Source organism: Euwallacea fornicatus, chromosome 16, assembly GCF_040115645.1.
Source record: "Euwallacea fornicatus isolate EFF26 chromosome 16, ASM4011564v1, whole genome shotgun sequence".
Taxonomy (NCBI): Eukaryota; Metazoa; Arthropoda; class Insecta; order Coleoptera; family Curculionidae; genus Euwallacea; species Euwallacea fornicatus.
In genome coordinates, this window is record NC_089556.1 from 1,366,656 (window position 1) to 1,391,444 (window position 24,789).

The 24,789-nt window shown below is 40.0% G+C and overlaps 1 protein-coding gene across 1 annotated transcript in view; it reads left to right on the top strand.

Moving 5' to 3' along the window:
- The window catches only part of caps (capricious), a 90,256-nt gene that overhangs the window by 41,285 nt on the left and 24,182 nt on the right, over positions 1-24,789 (top strand). Inside the window, exon 3 of the mRNA XM_066290882.1 lies at positions 23,138-23,170. Coding sequence (XP_066146979.1) covers positions 23,138-23,170 — 33 coding nt within the window. The remainder of the gene's footprint in view (positions 1-23,137; positions 23,171-24,789) is intronic.

Below are 24,789 nucleotides of genomic sequence, written 5' to 3' on the forward strand. Positions count from 1 at the left end.
AGCGGGAAGATGATTTTTTCCTTGTTTCCTTTACATTCTTCAGTTGCATCAATACGTATTTTTGCAAATTCTTCAAAAAGAGCGAAAGATACCAGAACACAGTTAAACTCGTTATAAAGTGCACGAGGAGACCAGAGATTTTGTTCGACGTAGCCGGGCGTTCGTTATTTCCGAAACCAGTTAATATGTACATACATGTACATACCATTTCGTCCACCTTAAAAAATCTCATGTGTTAAAAAAAACATATATTTTTTTAATTTGTATGTACATAGTTAAAATTTGTACACCAGTTGAAAAGAAAAAAAGAGAAAAAGAACCTTTCTGTTTTATTTGTACCTAAGTAATGCCGATATAGTACATCACATTACTACTACAATACAAACATATTATTTATTTTGTACTGGAAAGTAATCAGTCATTTTATTTTGCAATTGATTTTTAATAGATATAATAAGAAAATGTGTTTCAATATAGCCATATAATTTTCCGAAAATTGATCGTTAGAAAATAGTTACTCATTTTGGTACACTCTTCTAGATCAACATTATTATGCTGCTTAATCCACTCCGATAATGCGTAGTCTTCTACGTTATTTTGATATACGAGTTTATCTTGCTGTCCAAAATCGAAAATCGCGCAAAATCCACTGCAGTTCGATTCATGGGAATTCCGCGGCGTCGAGTTCATCCCAACAAAAAAAAATACTCTAAAACTAGTTTAATAAATTTTTCAGGATGGCCTTTTTAATACAAATTGGTTCGTTATAACCAATCGAACTTCAAAATCCTTCGTCGAAAAAGGTTCGCTAAAACTGATCGTTCATTATAAATGCGTTCGTTATATCCGAACAAGAATAATACGCAATTAAAGGTGAATTTATGCAAAATTTGCAGATAAATGTTGGACTGTCACACACTACATTTGCATAGTGCGATTCGTTTAAAATTTGAAACCAAATTTGTAAAGAAATGTGGGAAGCAGCAAATATGAATAAGCGCGACAGATTTGTGAAGAAATTTATGAGAGGTGGGTAAAAGCTTGTCTTAACATATCAAGTTTGTAGAGAAATTTAGACACATCGACCTTGGCTTGTAATGTAATAAATTTACAGATAATCTTTGGAGGAATTCAACTCGGTCTTAATTCAGTATAGGCAAAGAATTTGCAAAAAAAAATTGCAATTTGAACTGGAATTTAAGTAAGAAATTGGTATTTTACGGTAAATTTTACAGGGGAACAAGAGTATCACGAACTTAACCTAAGCTGCTAGTCATCCCAAACGAATCACTATTCAAAATCACAATCAATATTTTTCCCAAGCGTTATTTGCTATGATTGCGGCGTAACGGACCTTTCCGGTCGCAAATATGAGCACAACTTTATTTCATAGAAGATTAGAGAATCTGCCTTCAGATATGGCGGTCTTGGTTGCCCACATAGTGTCGGACGAGCATACCTCGGGATATTAAACTTCTATCTCTTCATCCTGACCACCGTCAGGCGTTACTGCGGGAGGGGAGTGGTGTAAGGACCTCTTGGTCTCCGTCGGAGATACAACACACGGCCTTCTGTCTTGGCTCTTCTCAAACTCCTTCGTGATTTTAATTAACGTATCGCACGCTCTGTGCGAGTCCTCAAATCTCAGCAAACGAAGGGAAGACGTCCTCCTCGGCGAACTTCCCCCGCCTCCGTTTCCCTCACCGATGCGAAATTTGCACACGGCCATTACTTGACCATACCTGGACCTACCTGGAACAACAAATTAGAAAATTGCCACTTTTGCAGGGGTTGCAGAATAATATCGTCAATTAGTTTCTGTCACTCTGTCATGTTCCCTGTTAGTCCGTGATCGCTGCGTGAAAGACTTGATTTCGGCCTTATCGTTATCTCTCATGTTGCTTTTACTCTCTTGTAAGTTCCATTAATTGGCAGCACCTTTTGCGCACTCGATATTACTTAGTTTAATCTAAATATGGTTGCCACAGATCCACCGCAGGAATTGATATCCAAGGTGTTCTGTTCGATGTCAGGGCGTATGTTCCAAAACTCGGCAACTGTATTCTCTCTCTCAAGTCTTTCGCCATCACCTCACTGACACTTTCATGGCATCGAGTTATGATAAACGAGCGGAAACCGCACTTTTTCCTTGTAAAATGTAAATCAAACAGACTATAAATAACCCTAAACAGGAGTTTGAAAGCGGGCTCTGCTCTATATGAATAAACTGCGCTGGCCTACAAGTTTTATGTATGAGGTAATTTTTGGGCTCCTTTATGTCTCTCTGAACTTCAAAGGACGGGCTGACTTGTCAAAATACCTATATTATCTGCTTGGAAATATGAGTCTGGTTCCGGTAAACACGAATTTGTTTATTAGGGCCATTAATCTGTGGACTATGTGAGCACAGCGAATTGTGTAGTTTTAAGCAAAACTATTAATTATTCCTGCGGTAAGATTGACACTACCGATTTATTTTCCGCTTTAACACACCCAAACGAGAATCGCATAACCTGCAATTGCTCTGTATAATAGTCTCTTCCCGGAATGATCTAACGAGGAAAACTAACAAACTTTTGAATTAAATTGGATGTACCTGGTTCCAGTATCTCAAGTTCCCATCGAAAAGATGTGACGATGAGTCCCGAGATAAGGTCACTGTTTCTGAAACGTAAACCACCTTTGGCCTAGAAAATGTCAGCCACGTTTCTTTACGGTCTCCTCGAATTAGGTGATAATTCAAAACAGGTTCAACGTGATCGTTTGAAGTCTTTTTCATTGTTTCCCAGGCTTGTTGCGCAGCTACTAAAAACGAATTCCCGCTGTGTTATTGAGGCTGCGGTTCGTAATTTCATGGGAAACGGACATGGTATTTAAACTGGCAGATCAAAGGTATAATTCGTTATTTTATTGATATTACTGCAAAAAGACGCCGAGCCGAGTCGATGAAACGGTCTAATTTGTTCTTAATCTGTGAAGTGTCGTCGGAGCCGCAACAAAAATCCCTCTCCGAGAAGCTCTAATTTACTTTACAAAGAACATAATTCTGCATATTTATGTGGAGTAATTTTCGCCTGGCAGCGCACTATAACATAACTACTAATAAAATGCAAAGACCTGCTAAATGAGCTAGAGCAGCTAGCTGTTGTAAGACATAAAAATATATTACTTTGCCAGTTCTTGTTCCACTGCTCGAGGAACATTGTAACGAGAAAGTCGAGAAATTCATTTATCATCTGGGCTTGAAATCTTGAAGGGCTCTTTATATTTTCCAAAAATATATCAAATTTCTTGCTGCTATTAGGGCCAAAGATTAATGATATCACTACTGATGCATCTTAGTTTTCCAGCCATGCAGTTGTTAAAGGCTAAGAAACTTTTCGACTTGCAACTAACGGATTCAATACATCAAATCGGTGGAGAAATTTTGATGGATTTATAGCACCCATGACTGCAAATACGCAATCGGTATACAGGGTGATGTCTTGAAATAGCGAAATATGACATATTTACATCAAACGAGTTCGTGGAGGTTCGATCGGATTTCATAGACTTGCCAGAGGTCAAGGGGGACTCATTTTCGTGAGAGAGCGGAGTGAACTGGTTTCAAGTACATCTCGTAATTAACCATAAAAAAATTCACCTCGCATATGAAAGACATATTCGACCCAGTAGTGGCAAAAACGCACATTCACGTACAATAACTTCTGGGAATAAACAAGGTCGACTTAATCATGTAAACTGCATAAATGGACGAAGAGTTACGGAGGGCAATGCGAAAACAGAACGTGACCACTTGTTTGAATTAAAGAAATGTTAAAACCAACGGGGGAAACCAGGAAGGTGTCAAATTATTTTAATGGCCCAGGGGCGAAAAAACCCTCAATCCGCCCCTGATAGTAAAGGAAATGTATAGAGTATCCAGAGGCTTTGTTAAGAATTCCATTCAGGAAAGTGTAATAAAGGGAATAATCTTGTTTAAAATGCGAGAAATGAACTGAGAAAAGCGGAATCCAGTTGATTTGTAGAGGCGAGGTTACTTCTTTCTTCCAGTTTCTCTATCGTCCAAGAGACAGAGTATCCAGAAGTGTTAAAAATTCTTATCCGAAAATGTATTAAGCGAACCAGTGGATTTTTAGACAACAGTAATTCTTCATTCCAACGTCTCTCTTCTCGTTCCAGACAACATACGCAGCAGTGGCGGGTCTACGGGCAATTGAAAGTAATTAGTGCAAAGCAAGTGCATATGGATCTGGATCTGCTTGCGGCACCCAGCCTGTGCCGCTAAAGTATAACAAAGTTATGTGCCCCAGCGATTTTCTAAAATGATTTCTCCTGTTTGTCCTTCTTTGGGTCCTGATTACTCCCTTGAAGTTGCATAAAATTGCATGCGTTCGCTGCTTTCACTACAATTTAATGATTTTTTTTTAGAATTGTAGGGACTATTTGCAGCACCCGGTATACCCCAAGTTATGAACATGAAAATCGAGAAATTTTCCAAATCAATCTTCTGTCTGATCTAGTTGTTGCTTCCAATGTAGCTTCAAAACCGTTCTGCACGCCTCTGTTTTTGCTGGAGCTAATTGAATGTTGTTCAAGTTATAGAGAACCCTTACAGCATTCAATTTTCAGCACCTACGGCAATGTCTAGGAAAACTAGCGCTTCAATTTCTCAGAGTTCCCACGAATTTTCGAAATTTCGAGTGCAGGTTCGCCCCTGATGTTTTTTAAATTGGCTTAGAAAACTCGAAAGCATAGTGTGTTAATATTTCGGAGGGTCAGCACTGTAGGTATGTGTAGATAGCAGTAATGTCAAATTAAGAATCCTGACTCATTAACACACAGGACAATCAGTAGCGTGCTGCGTCTTTGTTCCTTACGAATTTTGAGCGGTAATTGACTCGTTTTCTCCTTGTTCTAATCAATGTTGGTTTCACCGTCGATTTGTTTGTACAAACCGAATAATTATAAAGCTTCAACTAGAAATTTTTAATGTATTCGAGGCGCACGTCGTTTCTCAGAGATTGATTTTGTGGGTCTAAGGAAACAAGATTACTGCTCTTTGTTCCATTTTCTTTCACCTCCCTCCAGGGGACATCCAGGTATGGATAATGGAGGAAATAACCTTTGTCGGAAACCCGAGAATGAAGCCGCGAAATTGCTCTTTCAGAACTTTTTGTACAGAATTGTTAGCACTGTGCGATTAAAATCACTAGGAGTCTTCAATTGGACTGTAATTAGCAATGAAACGTAATCTCTTAAGGGTTAGGTATGCATGCCTGGTTTAGCCGTTGATATCTGTTGGTATTTTTAAGTTTTCATTATATTTACATTCACTTCTCTATGCACAAACTCCACTACATTTCCCTGCAAAACGTTAAAAAATCGCGATTTTGTCATATACCGAAGTAACACATATGTGATTTTTTTTTATTTTTTTTTAATTCTCATTCGCCTAGTGAGCCTAAATATCAAAATTGAATTTATCTCGATATGTTTCCTATTTGTAGAGATATTTTTTGAATGCTGGCAGTAATGAATGCCAAACCTGCATACATGAGCAATTTGAGCATACCTTTCAGTGAGATGTATAAAAACAATATGTGTATTTTCCAATCCGCGATTTAATTTTAATAAAACCCTGCCATTTATACGTTTCATTTTGTGTAAAAAAAAAGTGAAAATAAAGGTGAAACGTATCAAACCAAAGGGTAAAAGTTAGAGCAATAAAAAGTCTGAACTTTCGATTTATGCTATTTATTACTAAAATGTTAATTTATTGACTCATGTAGTTGTGTATTTCGTTGATCGCTGTAAATTATCGAACTTCTGAATCCGAAACCCCTTACATAAATTATAAGCTTAAATAATGAAAACGCTGCTTGTGTTGAACAACTCGCCTAACATGAATACACAAGTGCAGAATGAAATCTACATAAGTATTAAGCATAAAAAAATTTCTTTCCTCGTTTAATGTCGAATCATTAAGAATTGAATTGCATGTGCAATACTCGCAATAACCATATGGAACCGATCACATCGTTAATTCGTGCTGCTAATAATGAGCGGTGCGGTAATTAGGGTGTTAGTGGCACAGGTGCGACTTCAATGCCCACTTACATAACTGGAACGTTCCATTGTAAAACATTTTTGATTTCATTTCATGGGATTGTGTCACTAATAGTTCGACGGGCGCATCCAACGAATCACGCCCGAGAGCTGGATGTCGAAGCTTCGATTCGCGAAAGATCGAATCAACGGCTTCTCAATTCGGATCGCGAAGCTCAGAGTGTTGCAACGCTCGACCGTTGTCAAATCCCTGAATGGGCCCAATAACTTTAAGGTACCTAAAACTCCAAGCTCGAATCGTAAAACAAATACTCCGGCTCCTGTTTATTATTCGTGAAAAGTCCGACCCTGCATGAGGTAATAAAAAAAGTGGATTTTTTAAAAGTGCATGTAGTCGCACCAGGTGGGCGATTGAAATTTTCGAAAGAATACGGTTACCTGAATCGTTACATTAAAAAAGGTCTGCAATAAAAAAAAAATAAATAAAAAAATAAAATGGATTTAATTTCCTCGCATTGAGTCTAGCGCTCAAAAACATGTAACGAGGGGTGATTAGCACGGAGAATGTTAAGCCCGGGATCGAATTAAGTGATTTTTCCGGTACTGCGGTCAGTCACAGACCACACAACACAAAGAGGTGGTCTGTTTAAACAGTTTCATGTTAATTAGTTCATATCCGTACCAGACCGCCTTCCAATTTTCTAATCGCCCCGTCTTTCTCGCTCCTTTGGTGGAAAACTAATTGAATTTTTTCCATTAATCACAGGCTGTCATTGGGAGCCTTAGCACCAGCGCCTAAACACGTCATGTCAAATTATAATCTTACCGAGTAGAGATTCCAAAAAAAGAGAAGGATGTTCCCGAATAAAAAACGACCCACGACTAAATTAGTTTTAAAAGATAGATTAAATGGGTTTTTGTATTGTTAAAAGCGCCGTGTGAAGTGTCTTGATAAATTGCCTTAATAAAGGTTGCGAGTTTTTGCAGGCGCGGTTTATTGCCCGGACTTAATTTAAAATGACTCGATGGGTTTATGGCATAATTTTGGGTTTTGCATTTTTATCGCACGAGTGCCTCAGAATGGAAATTTGGGATTTCGGTACAGCTTTCTTGGGAAAAATTCGGGGCTCCTGCAGCATCGAACCCCTCCACGACTCTAAACCAACTTCCACTGGACGGACTCGTTCCTTCCGGATCGCCTCAGCGGTTCAACGAACGTTCCGCAAACACATCGATAGATATTTTACAACAGTTCACGGTACCCCGAAGCCCTTGTCGGAGCAATTTAGGGCCCGCAAATTAAACATTTGTTTCCAATTCACGGAATAAAAATAAATATTTAAACACCCCGTAGAGCGAAACCCGGCAATTTTTTTAAATTTGTGTTGCACTAATGCGTTCTGAGAGTTCAACGTTTCTCTCCTCTCTATGATTTTAGAATTTTTAATTTCTATAAAATAAATAGAATGTGTCCAGAGTCTCCCCGGCAGAGCTGTTCTCATGTTCCGGAAGTTAATTTTCCCGTTATTCCAGCCATTTTGTTTTTAATTATTCCATTTAAAACACAAAGGAAAGGATCAGAGATGAAAGGATATGGTCATAGATGGTTTGCCGTAATGACGTCAAAATAGTGCTGTTAAATTCATGATTTAACTAGAATTCATAATGCGCGCAACAAAATAGACGGGGTTAGAGAAAGTATCGTCTAAAGCTCGTAAATTATCAGTTTTTTTTATAAGTTTTTAATTCATAATTTATGACTATTCCTCCCAGTTGAACAGCACATTGCGTTACGTAATTATCATCTTAAATTTCTCATATCGCTTCTCGTGGCATTCAATAGCATTGATCTGTACTTCCCAAAAAAAATCATTTTGGCTCGCGCTCATGCGCGAAGTTGTTGCGCGCTCAGTCGTCGCGTAGCACCATAAGACAAACTGATGGCATTAAGGTACCCAGAAACGGACTATTTCATATATTTTTTTATTTTTAATGAGAGGTATAATTATGAACCACTTAATGACCACATAGACGTCAAAGGGATCCATAAGTTTGAATGCATTTCGCGATGTTATAAAATTGATATCTATTAATTTTTATTGATAGTCATCGGCTCGACGGCCTTGGACTATTGTCATAACCCCGTGGAAACATATTTATTATACTTCGAAACGTTTCTAACTTAAAGCACCTTCGTGCCAGGTCACACGGTATCCTTGTGTCCTTTTGACGTTGCCATGGTTTAATGTAAACTTTGCTGGTAGTAAAGGAGATTATTATAACTAGCAATTTAAATTCCTGCCTCGAAACTGCGACAAACTATAATATAATAATGCATATAGGAATGCTTATAAATTCCCGTTCCGAGTGGCGAGAACCATCCTAGTAGAGCCCCATTACCACTTTCGGGTAATCGCGTCGAACGGTGACCACTTTGGATCTGCCTCAATTATGGATTATTATTAACCGATGCTAAAATGTGTATCGCTTTTTCGGTTCTCTGTTCTGTCCTGACGTCCCATCTTTGTCATTTAGTTACCGCTTTTAGAGACATCCTTGTTGGACAGGATGACGAATTGTGTGTATCTTATTACTGCAGAATATTGCGCTTTGACGCAATGACATCAAAAGTAAAATATATTTTCGCGCCGACTAAAAGGCCCTTTTTCAATGATATAATCATCCACTGTAGATAAATAATGTTCATAAATTAAACAAATGCTTTACAAAGAAATACACGTAATAATGAAATATAAATTGTTATGTGGGCGAAAATAAATTGACTGTTCTTTCAAATAACAAAAAAAAAAACAGACCTAAAAATAAACCCACTCGTTTCTCTAGTACTCAATACTATATCCTCTGTCCCTTCTTACTTCGAATATTCTCTGTTTCGCCCACGCAATTAGCTTGAGAATAAAGTCACGTCTATTTCTGCCGATGTTTGCGCCAAATTTTCGAAAAATTCGTATAATTTGGTTCTAGTTTTTCTGTCCAGATAGTCCTATTAATTTTCCATTGGGTTCAGATCCGGTGGCTGGGATGGCCGTTTAATAACATTAATTGTTTCTCTTGCTAGCCAATTCTTAACGAACTTCGAGGCATGTTTAGGGTCGTTATCGTGCTGAAAGTAGCGCCCAAGAGGCACAATTTCATCTAAATAAGGTCCCATCACGTTCTCTAATATGCCTGGATACTTGAACCTATCCATATTGTCTTCTATTCGATAGAGTGGTCCGATGCCATATCCAGAAAAACATCCCCAGATTATTACTGATCCTCCGCCGTGCTGGACCGTCGGAATAGTATATTTTGGATCGGATTTTTTGCCTTCAGGACGTCTCGCTTATCTTTCCCCATCCGAATTGATCAAATTAAATTTTGACTCGTCACTAAAAATGACTTTTTTCCAATTGTCAACAGTCCCAAGTTCCGTATTCTCTTACAGAATTAAGACGGGCCTTCACGTTTTTTTTTCTCTTTTACTCAGAAAAGGGTTCTTAGCAAGCTTTGCAGTTGTTAGCTCATTATTCTGTAGTTTTCTTCTTACAGTACGCGAACTTACCGAACAAATTTGGTTTTCGTCTAAAATGTCTTTTATTTCTCTAGGAATAATAAATGGATTCTGCTTTGCTTGTCTTAAAATTAATCTACCAGCAGCAATGGTGGTCCCTTTACGTCTTCCAGTTTTTCGACAAGTTAAAACACTACCTCCGATGAGACACTTTTTAATAATTTGTGAAACTGTAGCTCTCAATAACGACTATTCTCTAGCAATATCGGCTCTGCAAATACCTTTTTCACGATCAGCAATAATTCTGGATTCGATGTCACTTGATAAAGCAATTCCTGGCGGCATTTCATTAAATTAGGTACACACAAAATCAATTCACTGTTAAAAGCACAACAATTCAATAGAATCAGTTTTTAAACCACCAGTTAATACATTGTCAATTTATTTTTGTCCGGCCTCACTCCAACCCATCTATTTCTTATCTATAGAATAAGACAACAAACAAATAGTGCGAAAACAAGGAATTTATCAACCCTCGTTTTCGCACTACAAATCAAATACAAACACAATCAAATAGTTTAAGGGTTGCTATTTTATTTTTAGGGGTTTTGTTGGCCAGGTACGGTTTTAAAATTTTTTAGATAAAAAAAGTTTTTCATGTATGAGATTGTCAATTTACTTTTGACCACCAGTGTATGTAAAAGCAATGAAAAAGGCTGTGGGGCCGATTAGTCGACACCACTTCTAATGTGAAGCGTTTGATATGAAAGTGGCTAAGAAGAGAATGGGACTGTACGACATTTATTTTTCTGCCAGAAACAGGTTTAATTAAATCGCTCGGTTTTTTTGGGACGCTCTATATTCTCGGGTAGGCGGGGCCAATCCCTGCGTGGTGCAAAGCCTCGCAGCGACTGTTTAAATGTACAATCAACGATTAAGGAATCGGCCACCAGGTGGCAGCTTGGTTTTCGCGAAAATTATTTGTTTAAAAAAAGAAAAAACCCTCGGAGTGTGATGAGCCGAAAAAATGAGGTAAATAACTTTTCGGAAATTTCGATTTAATAATTTTAACACTTCACTTCCTAATTTAACGAAGTACGCCGGGAAAAACTTGTTACACTTAAGTATCGCCAAGTACAACTGCGTGTCTCCATCAATTTTAAGCACCAACTCGTACTTCAGTTTACTAACACATACGATAAAGATGTTTCCTTTAAACTGCACCAAATGGGGCACATCCCTGGGGTTTATTTGGGGCAAAGTCCCGCACCCCACATGTGGAGTTTCGCCCCATTGAGAATATAAAAATGGAGCATTTTATAACTACGGGAGCTACAAAGGAAAGACGGGCTGCAAGCCTATGACGGAACAGCAGCTACCTGAAGCACGGAGATTAATCGGACCTGGCTTTTCGATGCGATAGTGTGCCAAAGAAATGGGATTTCATGGAAAAACCTTAAGGGGCCGACTGAAGAAAGGAGGAGGTGATAAACTTAGACGATTTCGTAAAACCTTTACTGAATCTCGAGAAAAAGAAATTAGTCAGCCACTGAATTGCTCTAGATCTACATTTTTTTGGCCTTACCCTGAAATATTTAAGATTTCTCCATTTCAAATATGCAGAGGACAACGGGATAAGACATCAATTTTCAGCCGATTCTCAACTCGCTGGGAGGGACTTTACGCGTGAATTCATGAAACGAAACAGATTGTCTCTGCGAGTACCAAGAAAAATCAGTGTTGCCAGGGCAATGGGTTTCAACGGAGTTCAACTTTCGCAATACTTGATAATTTGGGGTCTGCAATGGGGGAACACAAACTTGCTGCTAATCAGATTTATAATATGGACGAACGGGAGTACAGACTGTCCCCAATAAGTTTCCCCTTCGTGTAGCCCCCACAGGAAAAAGGAAAGTTGGAAAGACGGTAGCCGCAGAACAAGGCCGAGCGATAACTGTTATGTGTGCAATGAATCCATTAGGAAACTGTATTTCTCCTTACTTCATCTATACGAGAAAACGGGAAAATCGTCAACTGCTTGGAGGGCGCCTCTTCTGAGTGCATACGGCTGTGACAGACAATGGTTATACGAACGGTCCCACGTTCGTCCTGCGGCTGCAACACTTCGTGAAATACGCAAACCCAAATGCGGAAAATCCAATATTGGTTATTTCGAACAGCCATATCTCCCACGAAGCTCCAAAGGCAATTATGCCAAATCTCACAACATCCACCTCCTCACGTTACCTCCCCACAGCAGTCACCAGACACAACCACCGGTCCGCTGTTTCCTGGGTCCGCCCAAGAGTTATTACCATACCGCTGGAGAATCATGGGCCGTCTCTAAATCTGGGCAGAATTTCATACGCGTACAGCACTGCAGCGTCATTTAAGGTTGCTTTTGAGAAAGCCGGAACCGCTGTAACTGCAGCTCAAACTTTCAAGACGACAGATATTCATACGTTTGATCCCAATATCTTCGTAGAAGCTGACTTTCTTCCGTCAAAAGCAACAGACCAGGATCTACCAGGACAGGAAATCAATCACGATGATCGAAGAATTGACTTTAATGACGACGAAAATGCTAGAGGCGACGAAGGTGCGCCAGCCATTTTTGAAGCTCGTAATGCAGAATCTCGCATTTCTTGTTCATCTACCGTCAGACCAACACTGTCCTCTGCAGACGATACTCAAGTGATGCCCCCCGACGATGTCGTTACTGTTTTTAAAATTAAGACAAGTAGGAAACGTTCGGGTACAGGGTTGAAATCTGCGTTTGTTACATCTTTACATAATTAAAAACGGATGGATAAGGAATTAGAGGAAAAACAAAGATTGACTGCTGAAAAGGAAAAACGTGCAATGGAGAGAAAAAATCGTGCAATGGAAAAAAATTACTTGGGAAAGAAAGAAAACAGCGTGCTATAAGAAGCAGAGAGCGTAAGTTAGAGCTTTCTACATCAAACTTAAGAGAGTGAACGAAAGCTAGAAAAAGCTAAAAGGTTCGGACATAGTCGCTTCAGAGTCGGATGCAGAATTTTCAGTAAACGACAGCAGTTCAGATTGCATCTCGTTCAATGAAGACGGCAGGAATTAAGGAAAAAGACTGACAAAATTTATCAATAAAATAAGAGTTCCTGTTTCATTTTACGATTTATAATGTTAATTTATGCATTGTTATATGTATAGGTGAGATGGCGCTTAATTGAAGAAATTTCACGAATTCGGTTTTTTTTCTGTTCACACATACTTCTATTGGAGCGAAGACTCGCAACGTGAGATTTTGCCCCATTGTTTGGGGCAAAGTCCCGCAACTACATTTTTTTTTTTTTTTTTTTTAATTTTAATGCTTTCTCCGACTGTTGCTCGGATATTACTGGCATTACCAGGGGTGGTCCGTGACATCCTAATCTAAAGCTCCAACATGAAATTCCATTAAAATTCTTTTGTGCTTGCCTCGATGTTTCACTAAACTGAAAGTTGCGCGTATTCACCCCTACCACCCCTATATATCGCCCTTCATCCGGACTTCCACCTGTGCCATCGTAGAATTGTTTTTTGCAGAATCTAAACAGGTCCCGATTTCAAAAATTGCCCATTAGCCGTCATCTTCCTTGCGGGGGGTTGACAAGACAAGAGGGACTCCTCGTGTTCTCTCGCGATTGAGTGGTGGCTACTCCGAAGTTTCCGGCGAGGCCCGTGCCCTGACAGGCCGCGATGACCACAAACGCTCCATTTCTTTGCCCGAAATAATCGCCGTAGCCGAATCACAGGCGGATCGACCGGAGGTCCGATTTTCAAAATATGATCCGTGCACTTTCGAAAGAATATTTCTCTTTTGAAATCGCATAAAGACAAGCGGTAAATTAAATTTACCCCACTGAAAACAAGTAGCAAAAGCGGAAAGTCACGCGTCTCTGCATTTCATAATATTCTTCTTAATTCCGGATGGGGCGCTTTCCGGCAGGAAGAACTCCTGCATGGCTGCGTCTTAGTCTGTCGCTTTTTTGCTTTATCTCTTGAATTTAATTTAGAAGGTGTTGTTGCCAGTATGTCACCAATTGCTCCCGTCTTTGTATTGTGACGGTCCCTTTGTCGCCGTTCTATGTGAACGTTTAGAGGAAATTGGTGCACGTACAGCGTTAAGACCTCTCCAGTTTAATAAAGCTCTTCACTTTTCTCTAAGTGGCAGCTTTAATAAAAAGGATTACGTAAAGACGAAATGTTCCGTCATTGGTTGTCTAAAAAAAGAAAAAATCCTCGTTTCCCACATCAAACATTTGTTTTGGTTTTTCACTCGATCGATTCGGTATCGATGTAAATTGTGACCTTTCTGGTAATTGACCAATTTAGAATTGCGTGGCAGTACAATCACATTACAAAATACCATCTAGTTTACCTTTTTTTTTTCCAATTGGGACCGACTGACGTATTTATTTTAATTCATTTTATTAGCAATTTAAAGTGGTTTTTGTGTTTGCGTCACGGTTGCTTACCTCAGACGTGACTCCGACAAGTCAGTGAAAGGAACTCTGGGAATGCGGCCTCATTGGAATGAATCTTCTACTAAAGCGATAAGGAAAATAGAACACCGCAGTAAAAATTAATTGGCCTGGAGGAATATCGTTGGTTTATACGTCAGACTTGCACTAAACAAGTTTTATTGCTCTGCTTGTGCTTTATGCGTACCACGATTGCGGTAATTGCAGTACAGTAATACGCTCAATGTGGCATTGACATTTTCCTTATTGTTTCCTTCTGATTTGTTAACGTTTCTCAAGAACCTATGTCGTTTCTGCATTGGGACACCGCGCAAAGCCCCAATCTCTTTTTCAACATCGGGGCGGTTCCTTTTGATAAATTAGAGACGGCATCAGTTTTTCGGAGATCGGTGACAAAGCACCGACGTTAAGTTAATTTTAAATTTATTTGCTTTAATGTTTCGTCGCCAATATGGCTTTGAACTTGGCAGAGGAGGGACTTTCAAGTTCTGGTTCACTGACACCGCTTCGGCGGCTTGCCTACTTCCGTTTTAATAATAGAGCAGCAGGTATTAATTATTTCTCGTTGTGTGAACAGGTAAATGGAAGCCAGCCACAATTATTACAGTATCAGTCTTGGGAATTGTACCAGCTTTAATGCCAGTTTATTTAATCAGTGCACATGCGACTGTTTCGTTGCAGTTTCCGGCCCCTACATCAACGACATTGAACGTCCGCTTTTGCAACGTTTTGGAAAACGCGGAAGATCGCGGACGTACGCGGATCCGTGATGAAACCGAGATCGGTCGAATTCGTCAGAAATGTCTCGAGACGCGGCTAGCATTATACCGTTACAATACCCTTAACAAATAAGAAGTTTCGGCAAGATTTCTGTCCAACTCAGCGATAAGGATCTCACGGGGGAACGGCTTAAGATCGACATTTCCGAAAAATGTCCCCGTACGGTTCCTTCAAGCGCCGGTCCAGCGACTGACCCCGACTGCCGCTGCCGGCACCGCTTCTGAAGCCAGCGCGGGCGACGGAGCTTTCAGCCCAAACGAGGCCCAGGACAGCGGCACTCCCCGCTTCCAGAAGTTCGACGAAGGGGGAGACTCGTCCCAGGCAAGCCGGACTACTTGCCCGTGCTGGTGGGGCTCAATTGTGAGCCCGCTCAGAAGATCTTGGGAAGGGAAATCAAGTCCCACTTGCTGCTCTTTGTGCATAGAGGAGAGCAGGAACTCATCGCTAGAGAGAAACTTTGTAGACTTCGATCAAAATCGATAAACGTTACTCTTGTCCAGGTATGTCCACTGGCACTTACACTACCGTCCATAAGTATTTGCCCACCTTGAAGTTTTCATTTAATCACATTATATCTTAAAATTTATTACAGATATTATTTAGAACTTATTTTAAATACAAATTGCCTTCATTTCCAAACTTCGTCTTAAACATGAGCCTCGTCAATATGACCACCTTTATTTTTTATAACTGTTGCACATACCCGTGGCATTCTTTCAAGTAACTTTGTTAGCGTTTTACTTGATATTAAACGCCATGCTTCTTGCAACATCCTCCACAAGGATTCCTCAGATGATGGGCACTTGCTTCTTATCCTTGTGTCGAGCTCATCCCACAATAATTCGATGGGACTGAGGTCAGGCGACTGTGGTGGCCACTCCATCGCCTCAAGTTTATTTTCGGTTTTTAATTGATTCAAATAAGATTTGCAGAGTTTGGATTTGTGTTTCGGATCGTTATCCTGTTGAAAAATCAATTTCTGCCCGAAAATACGACGTCCAGAGGGTAACATTTGTTTCTTTAAAATTTCCAAATATTGTTCCTTCTTCATTATTCCGTTAAACACTGGGGTGGGCAAATACTTATGGACGGTGGGGTGTTTCGGCCGGCGGCCCCCGAGGGGCCGCCCGTGTCCTACGTGTCGGCCTGTAAATTATGCAGTCCGTTCCTGGAGCTCGGGCACGACGATCTCGACAACCGCAAGGCGAGTGAGGCCGGTGAAAGAAGTTCCTTTTCAATTTTTGAAAAATTCCGATGCGCGAAGATGGAGGATGATTCGGGGAAGAAGAAGAGGAGAAAATAAGAAACAAGGTCGAACGGTTAAGCTCCAGAAACGCACACCCTGCGTGCCTCTGGAGGGCTGTTGCGCGGCCCTTTACGTTGATCAAGCGGCTTCGTAAAGCTTTTCGAGACTTTCGATTTCGCGGTCTTCGCTTTTGCTCCGGCGACCGCCGTCTCGTAACTCATGTTATACGCGTACGTCAAAAACACATATAATGCACTAACCAAAACTACATGCAGAGGTCCAATAAATTCCGTAAAGATAATACACAAAAGCAAGGCGACTGTCGTAAATAATTCGTTTATAGGGTGCCAAAAGGCTTCTAGGCTCGCGTAGGAGATTTGCGAGGGAGCGAGGCCGGTTTCCGAGCATATGAGGCGGAAAATAATAAAAATTGCCCGAGTGCAAGCGAAATGACATAAAACTAACCGTGATCCGTAAAGAGCCGGTTTTATGAACTTTTATATGTGTTTAGATATACACGTAACGGGAAGCGGGAAGTTTTCTATCACGCGAACGCTCGTATAAGTTCTTTATGTCGACTTAACTTCGGATATTGGAAAGTGTGGAAATGTTGTTACGACACGATGGTGAACTAATAGAATTTAGAATTAGAGCAGACCTGGAATTGTATACGTACATGCCGTTATCTGAAACTCGAGATGGATCGGCTACGTGTGTGCAATTCGGCTCGATGAACACATCCCGATGCTGTGAGAGTTTGGGAATTTATGCGTTAAACTGTGCATATCTCAAGAAACGTCAAGACCAACTTTAAACCAGCAATAATAAATACGTCCCAGTCCTAATCGTTATGTCTAATCTCAAGGAATGTATATCCTACCGGGAACCTTAATTGGGTCATTTTAAGAAATTTGTTTCAAGCCCAGATGAACGCGGCGATAAGATTTTACTAATGAGATATTCAATTCAAATGGAGGCGATTCGGGTTTCCTGTTACGTTCAACTTTGTTGGAGAAGAAACAGACACATTTCGTAGACTTCTTTGCTTTCTCAATCGCTTCGAAATTTATCGACAACAGTTCAAATTTAAATGCTAAAATTTGCACCGTTTTCCCTTCCGACCGTCAAGAATCTGACTACCAAATGTCGCACGATGCCGCTTTCTGTTGCCACATCAGAATTGGGTGGAGACGTGGACACCAGCCCGGAAAGTCTCCTGCCAGCAAGGCAATTGAATAACTTCATTGTTCAACGATGAAACGTTCCTATTCACTCGCTTGATGAGATTCAAGAGAGAACGCGATCAAAAAACCCAATTTACAGTGTCGTAATGTTTATTCGCAATTACATTCGAGTGAATCCGCGGTTTCATGGTCGTGGAAGGATTTTCTTAGAGTCAAATCTAGGAAACGAGGCTGCTGAACTTCAAGTAATTTCTCCGCCGTGCGACAGTCACTAAAGATGGATTTCCCCTGCGGGACCATCACTTCCAATGGTCATTGCGTTACGCAAAATGGACAGGTAATGATCCTCTTCCTGGGCGCACAAGAACATACTTAGGAATTATGGGCATCAACAATAACGAGACCACAATCGCATTTGTTATTGTTCCTTAAATCGTATTTATGATGATTCGACCCCAGGCCGACACACAACTAAAATCTGAAGACAACTGCAGACGTGAAATTAGGTCAAATTTATACGAGTTGCTCATTTCTTTGACGGATTTAGTACGAATACCGGGTGATACTAGATAGATGGAAGAACCAAGTATCTCAACAACAAAAATATCTGTTAAAAAAAATATCCAAATAAAGTCTGGGAGGGGGGTGGGGGCATCGAAACATTTCTCCAACGTCGCCTTCACCTCTCTTTTGGACCCAACTTGGTTTTTTCAAATGAAATGCCAAATTTTTTTTTTTTTTTCACTGAAAGTGATAAAACTCTCGAAACACTAGATACAATAATAAATGCCTCATTCAACTTTGCTAAGGTATTTGAACAATTTTATTCGTTATACAGTGAATTTTATTTTATTATTTAAAACAATTAATCCAACAAATATTCGAAACTATGCCCTTATTGTTCAACGTAATCTAAAATTCCTTTTTCAAATTATTTTGTAGTATTTTCTATCATCATTTCAAGCGTGATGTTTCGACAAGCGTTCCTAATCCGAATTTTCGTGTCTTCGGCAGTAGTTGGCACTCGATCATAATCGATATGTGTCAAATGACCTCACAAAAGAAAATTTGGTGAAGTCAAATCTGGTGATCGGGCTGGCCAGTTAACTGCACTATCGCGCCCGATCCGCCTATGTGGAAAATGTTCATTTAAGACTTTTCTGGTATTTCTAGCGTAATGAACAGGGCAACCGTCATGTTCCAATCACATTGTAAACCTTCGCTATAACTTAACTTCTTCAAGAAGGTGGGGCAGATCTTCTAACAAAAATTCCGATAGTTTTCCTCATTGAGGTTTCCAATCAGCGAAGTATGGCCCGATTAGATGTCTACGTAATAAATATTCGATGATCGCTGTCTTTCCTCTTCACGCCAGCAATTGACATTTTCGTGGAGTCTTCTTTGCCCCCAAATACGAAAAGTCGCACCACTGCAAGGTACTCGCTTGTCTTATTTATCTAGAATCATCCCGTGTATAGAAAATCATCGACTCGTCAATCTATTAAGCAGCAATGTCTTTTTAAACTAATCGAGTTCTAACCCAAGGCATTGTGCCAATATTCTTTCAATATCGGGTTACTTCGCTAGACATTCTCGTTATTGGATTTCATTCAGGTTAATTGTGTGGTTTATCTCTGGAAAGCGAACCTGAATGAGTTCCATTTAAATACTATTAACAACTCAATATGAATAGATAATATCTCAAAAACTCTTCCAATGGCGGCAAAGCCCGGTTCCTCAGAATCACCATAGGCTATCTTCTTGCAGAATGATGAGCTTGCAATAATTCATTATTAAAAAAAAAACTGTTTTTGAATTCACGACTCTTAATTCGAACAAAGATTTAATGCAGGATCATAATTAACAAAGGAGCAACGAAAATTTCAAGGTATCGTAAAAATCCGACAGTCATTGTACGATTCACACAGCTTATTATGCATTATTGTGAGGACTAGGTGGGCAAGTAGATTTGACCCTTGAGAAGCCCCAGCAACAGTCAGAATTTTGTCTGCTTCCAAATCAGGAATTTCACGTTATGCATCTTGTTGGTCAACTAGCTACTTGACCAAGATATCCAGGAATCATTTGATCCCACTATTTCCTGTTTTCCAAGAAGAAACCGGTCATGCGGTTTTTACGAAGCTTTTAAGGCAATCAGTAAAGACTGCTTCAGCCTGTGATCTTTCCAGACCTTGAGCGCCAGAGATGGAATGTTTTGCGTAAGAGGCGCCAGCTTAATTTCATGTGCCTCCACCTTCTACAATGGAGATTGCACGAGAAGTTTTTTCATAAGCAAAAGTTAATGATCAGAGTCGCTCAGCACGAATGTCATCATTCGTCCCACACTATGGTCCAACAAATCCCATGACATTTCGCTGTCGCCCGAGACCTCAGATAGTCACAGGTGCGAACTCAGTAATCTCAAATTTTCCACGTATTTCTGCGTGAAGGTGCAGTAACACCGACGATCCGCGAGGCAACGCAAATTCCCCCAAAAGATCTGCACCGAAATCGCTCCCGAACTAACAAACCTCCGAGTCTGATCGCACCTGCTCCCGTGACACGGGTCGCTCTCTCATAAGCATCGACTAATCCACGCCGCTCATCTTGCTGATCGTTAACCCAAAGAGAATGAATGCACAAAGTGAAAATCTGGGGTACATTCGCGATGCGTAGACAAAGTTGGCAATCTTCGAAATGTGTCTCATGGGCCCCCTAAGCAGCTTATACTCGTCAGCCTCCATGATTGGACTTGGGCCCGTTCCGAGTCCGGGGGGCCGCGTTCCCGCCACCCAGAATGTTTAAAACAATCTGAATGTCTCCCTGGTCGATGGAAGTTTTTGGAGTTTCGGTGTCTGAACTTTCCTGCTCTCGCTATGCGTGCACCGAAAGCCAAGAGGAGGCTCGTTTCGCACAAAACCTTCCGCAGGACGTTTAAGGTCCGATGCTCTTGTCTTCGTGACTATATTTGATACACAACACCCTGGATGATGTCTTTCTCGAATTCAGTACTAATGAATGTCTGTTTCAGGAATTCCTTTGATACTCAAGTTTAATTTCGTTCCATTTATGCTCGCGATTCGTAAGCGGTGCGCTTATTTCATTTAGAAATTCTACCGTTATGCTTATTATTGCCGGTTTTCTTTGCACTGTAAATTCTGCACTTGGCATTCGCCAATTATGACTCAGGCATCTTAAAAAGGTTATAAATTACAACTGGATGAATTGCCGAGCTCGCAAGAAGAGAGAAAATTCCTGGCTGCCCGTCGAGCTCCGGTTTATGTCATCGATTATCGTGGCAGTCTGCGAGTTTTTGGTTCGGGTTCAAAATGTAAACGACCTTTTACCCATCATATTTATGCAAATAGACATCCCAACAATTTACACACAAATGATAGGTGTGCTCTAAAACCCGAGCCACAGTCGGAGCACCCTCATGAAGCTCTTCAACAACTTTTAACGCTAATTAGGTTCCAAACTAAAGCAATTCCAGATATCATTTATTAGAACCTTAATTAAGGTTATCGCGCACTTGTATGTTTAAAATTGCTTCGAAAATAAACATGGAATCTGGTTTAGCACACATCCTGTTAAACTTGAATTATTCAAACTGCCAGTGACGGGGAGTTTTTGCTTTTGGCCATTGAGGCTCGAGATGCGGACTTAAGGTCGGAACACGCAGTTTCTAAGGCGCAAGAACCACCTAAAGCGCGTATCTATTCCCTCTTCTTTCTTTTTAATTTCAGGCATTATCATCGCTTCATTAGTTCCTTGCTGCGAAGCCATAAGACATCCCTGACAGCATAAAATTTCGTGTTTATCGGTTTATTATTTCAGACAGGGTAATTACTTTCGTTTAAATTGGCAAATTCCTTCGCCAGTAATGGGTAATAAAACATGTCTGTAGTCCTCGTATGGATGCCCCGTTTCACTGTATTCAGCCATTTAGCTCGCTTGTCAAAGAGGCATTAATTTGGCAACAACAAAGGAAGGAAATTCTGCTAGGAATTTCGAAATACACTAAACTTTTACATCCAAAACGAGAAAATCTGGCAACTTCCTGTTAAACATTCATTTACCCCGACAATTTACTCTTTGGCATCCGCCCTGAATAAGTAATACACGATGCGAGTTAAGGGCTATTCGCCCTGATTTGAAGTTCCAAGCCAAGTGAGCAACTAACTTTGGTCTTTGTCGACCTCAAATGGCCGTTAAATTGGACCGTTTCGGAAATTTTACATAATCTATGTCCTGACGCTTGCCAAATGTCGGATCTGTTTCTCCTTAAATTCCGCGTAATCAATCGCGAAGTGCCACAAACAGGCAAGTTACAGGTGTGACTGCTCAAGGAGATTCAATCAAAGATAAAAAAAAAGATATTAAATAATCATAATCAACTGTGAAGGCTTGCTAGAGAAATTCGTGCCAAATTGTGCCCTTTGGCTCTTCGCTTCGCGAGCCTGCCCGAAATGCGAGGCGCCTGTAGTCTTCGAGCTGCATAGGTGCGCTTCTGCCATTTTCCAAATTTCTCCTCGATCTCTCAAGAACTGCTTGAGCGCCTGACCAACCGAGGTCAAAAATTTCGATGAACCTCTATAAACCTGCGCAAACGAGATCTAATAATTTATTTTATTTGCGGGGTCCGAGGTCGCCGTGGTACTAATTTTTGTATTTTTCGTGTTATTAGACAAAGGCCCTTCAACCTGCACTTCCATTCCTCATTGTCCCCCTTGAAAGAGGGAGCCACCGAATGCTCAAATTTTGATTGTCGATTTCCCGACAATTTTGCTCCAACAATTGGCAAAAATTCCTCGCCTCGAGGAGCTCGATATGTTTATTTAATGGAGATCTTAATACCTCCTTTAAATTCCGAAATATTCCTACAATATTTTCTCCAATATAATCTCCACAGGACAAGGAACACGACGTGTCTGAACATCGTAACCCTGAAAAAAGACATTTGCTTAGTAGTAGGTGCGGTTTTGCTATAAAGGAAGAAGAATTTCAAAAGTGTTGTAATGCCTCAAGAAAATCCTTTCGTCCTATAGTGCGTGAAAAAAGCTTTTTTCTGTATGAACCTCTATAGGACGTCGAACATATAGAGTTTGAACAATATTTATTGGCATTTTTAAGTATTATAAAGCTTCACTAGAAGCGTATTTTTGCTGTAAATCTGCACCGGATTTTGCGAAAGTGTAGAAAAAAAATTTTTGGCCCTGTTGCAGGAGTGCTATACTTCCCAAACTTTAAATCGACAACAACAGACCTGAAGGAAGTAACTGTTCAGAAAAATTTTAATGCCCTACCGCAATCCGCAATGACTCCGTTAGTTTCTGAGATATGGGGTAACGGTGACAATTATTTTTGGAATTTCGAAGTGCTCTGAAGCGGCGCCTCGAGCTACATCTGCAAGGTTCCAGGACCTCGGCAGGACAATGCCGATTCAAGTCAGGATCGATATCTAAAAAAAGTCGTTAAATTTCCAAAACTGAGGAAAGAAGAAGCGAATGCTTATGCCATACTTGTGTTACTCCAATGTTGAGACTCTATATCTCAGAAACCCGTAAAGCAGTTGCGTGAAAAGCAGCGTAAGTTGATCGTCTCGATAAGCTGTGTAAATCTACTCACATTGCATTGGAACATCTGTTTTAATCTGCAAAATGCATTATCTTTAATAGCTATTTTCGATATTTCTGAAGTGGTTTTAGCTAATTATTGCGCCCTTCCAATTCTGCTGATGGACTTTTTTCATTAATTGGAATTGTGCACCATCAAGTATGGGGCCATTCCCGGGTTCCGTGTCCACGCACATCAATATTTCATTAAATTTATCTTGTTTCAGGCTCGGATTTCTGCGAAGAATTGCACCTTTAAGGTAAGAAGAAATGCAGGCACCTAAACGCTCAGATTTAACTACCTGAAAGTAAACCAAAACATTTTATAGAAAATCTCTTGAGGAAGAACTTCGCTTTTCTTTTTGTACAATACGAAAGACCAAAATCCTCTTAACAAAAGAAAAACTCATAGAAAATATATTAACTTGTCAGGTTACTTTAGGCTTAGCCCGGAATATAAATCATACATTTCCAGGGGATTTCGCCTACCTTTTTATTTACTTATGATACATCTACGTTACAAATGCAGATATCACAAGGCAAAGATTAACATAGTCTAGTTTTACATAAGTGAAACCAACAGGTTAAAAGGCTCCTGCAAAGCGCATGTTAATCGTCCGATTACATTTGACACACCCCATGATGAACTGATCAAAACACTTAATTTTCGGTGCTCTCGTATCACATATCAACTCCAAATCAAAATGGACTTAAAAACCGGAAAAGGTATGATCAAAAGGCGGCCCCTCACCGAAAGAAAAATTAAAAGCTAATGCATTATTAAAATTTAATTAATGAAAAGATGGCTATTAATCTTTGGGCGCAACACAACCTTATTAATATTAAAAGCGTAGAAGCGTCAAATATGAAATATTTATATTAAAGTTTTTGAATTAATTATAGAGCTTTCGGATATGCCGTAATGGAGCTTTTGATTTTCGACAGCAAAACTGGTATTTTGGGAGTCATAATATTTGTTACGGCTGCTTTACGATGCCGTGGAAATTTCCTTGTTGCCAGCATAGTTAGTTTCCATTACTGCTTTCGGCATTTTTTCGATACAAACGAAGGACGAATTATGGACTCAAAGAAAATCGGACGAGCTCTAGACCCCGAACGTATTTGATCACAAAATATAATCACCTCTAATTTCCTTTCTTCTTTCCTTAAACATTGTCTCGTTCCCTTGGAGAAAATTCGCTAAATATCAACATGATTGTAAGCAAACAAGAATAATAAATCTTTCCTTTTTATCCGATCTCCTTAATCTCCCCAATACCTTTTCCATTATTTCTGTACTTCTATCCTTCCAGGTAATCTCCGAAGGAATAACCTTGACGGAAGTAACCCAGATATTAGGTTTCTCTCAAAATGTAAATTTTCCGTGCATCATCTTCTCTGAACCAGCTTATGTAATTTGGCTTTGGGGTTTAATAAAATTTTTAATCTTAAGAAACACTGGTTAATGAAAATTGACGGAAATAAGGCCTGGACCCAGGTTTTTAAGATGGGAATTTTCCGGGGTTTGTTTTTTTTATGATTTCAAGGTATTGGCAAGGTTATGAATAGTGGTGGATAAGCGAGGGGGGACTGCTCCTTTAAAATGTCTATCAGCAATTTTCGGGCATGACCCGGCCTCTCTTGTAATACTTAATCGGTAAGAAGAGCCGTCTGTATCTACTTCTACTATCTACTAAATTCGTCCGTATTGTTTTTCCACATTTTCAAGTCTACTCCTCACTTAGTGAGTTTTCAATTCACTCCGCCACACAAAATTTGGGAAATTGCAATTTCAAGGGACCGCGACCGTCGATGTTTGAGCGCTGTAAAATTTTTTGTATAATTTGGAGAAATTTTGCATTTAATTATTGTGAAAGCT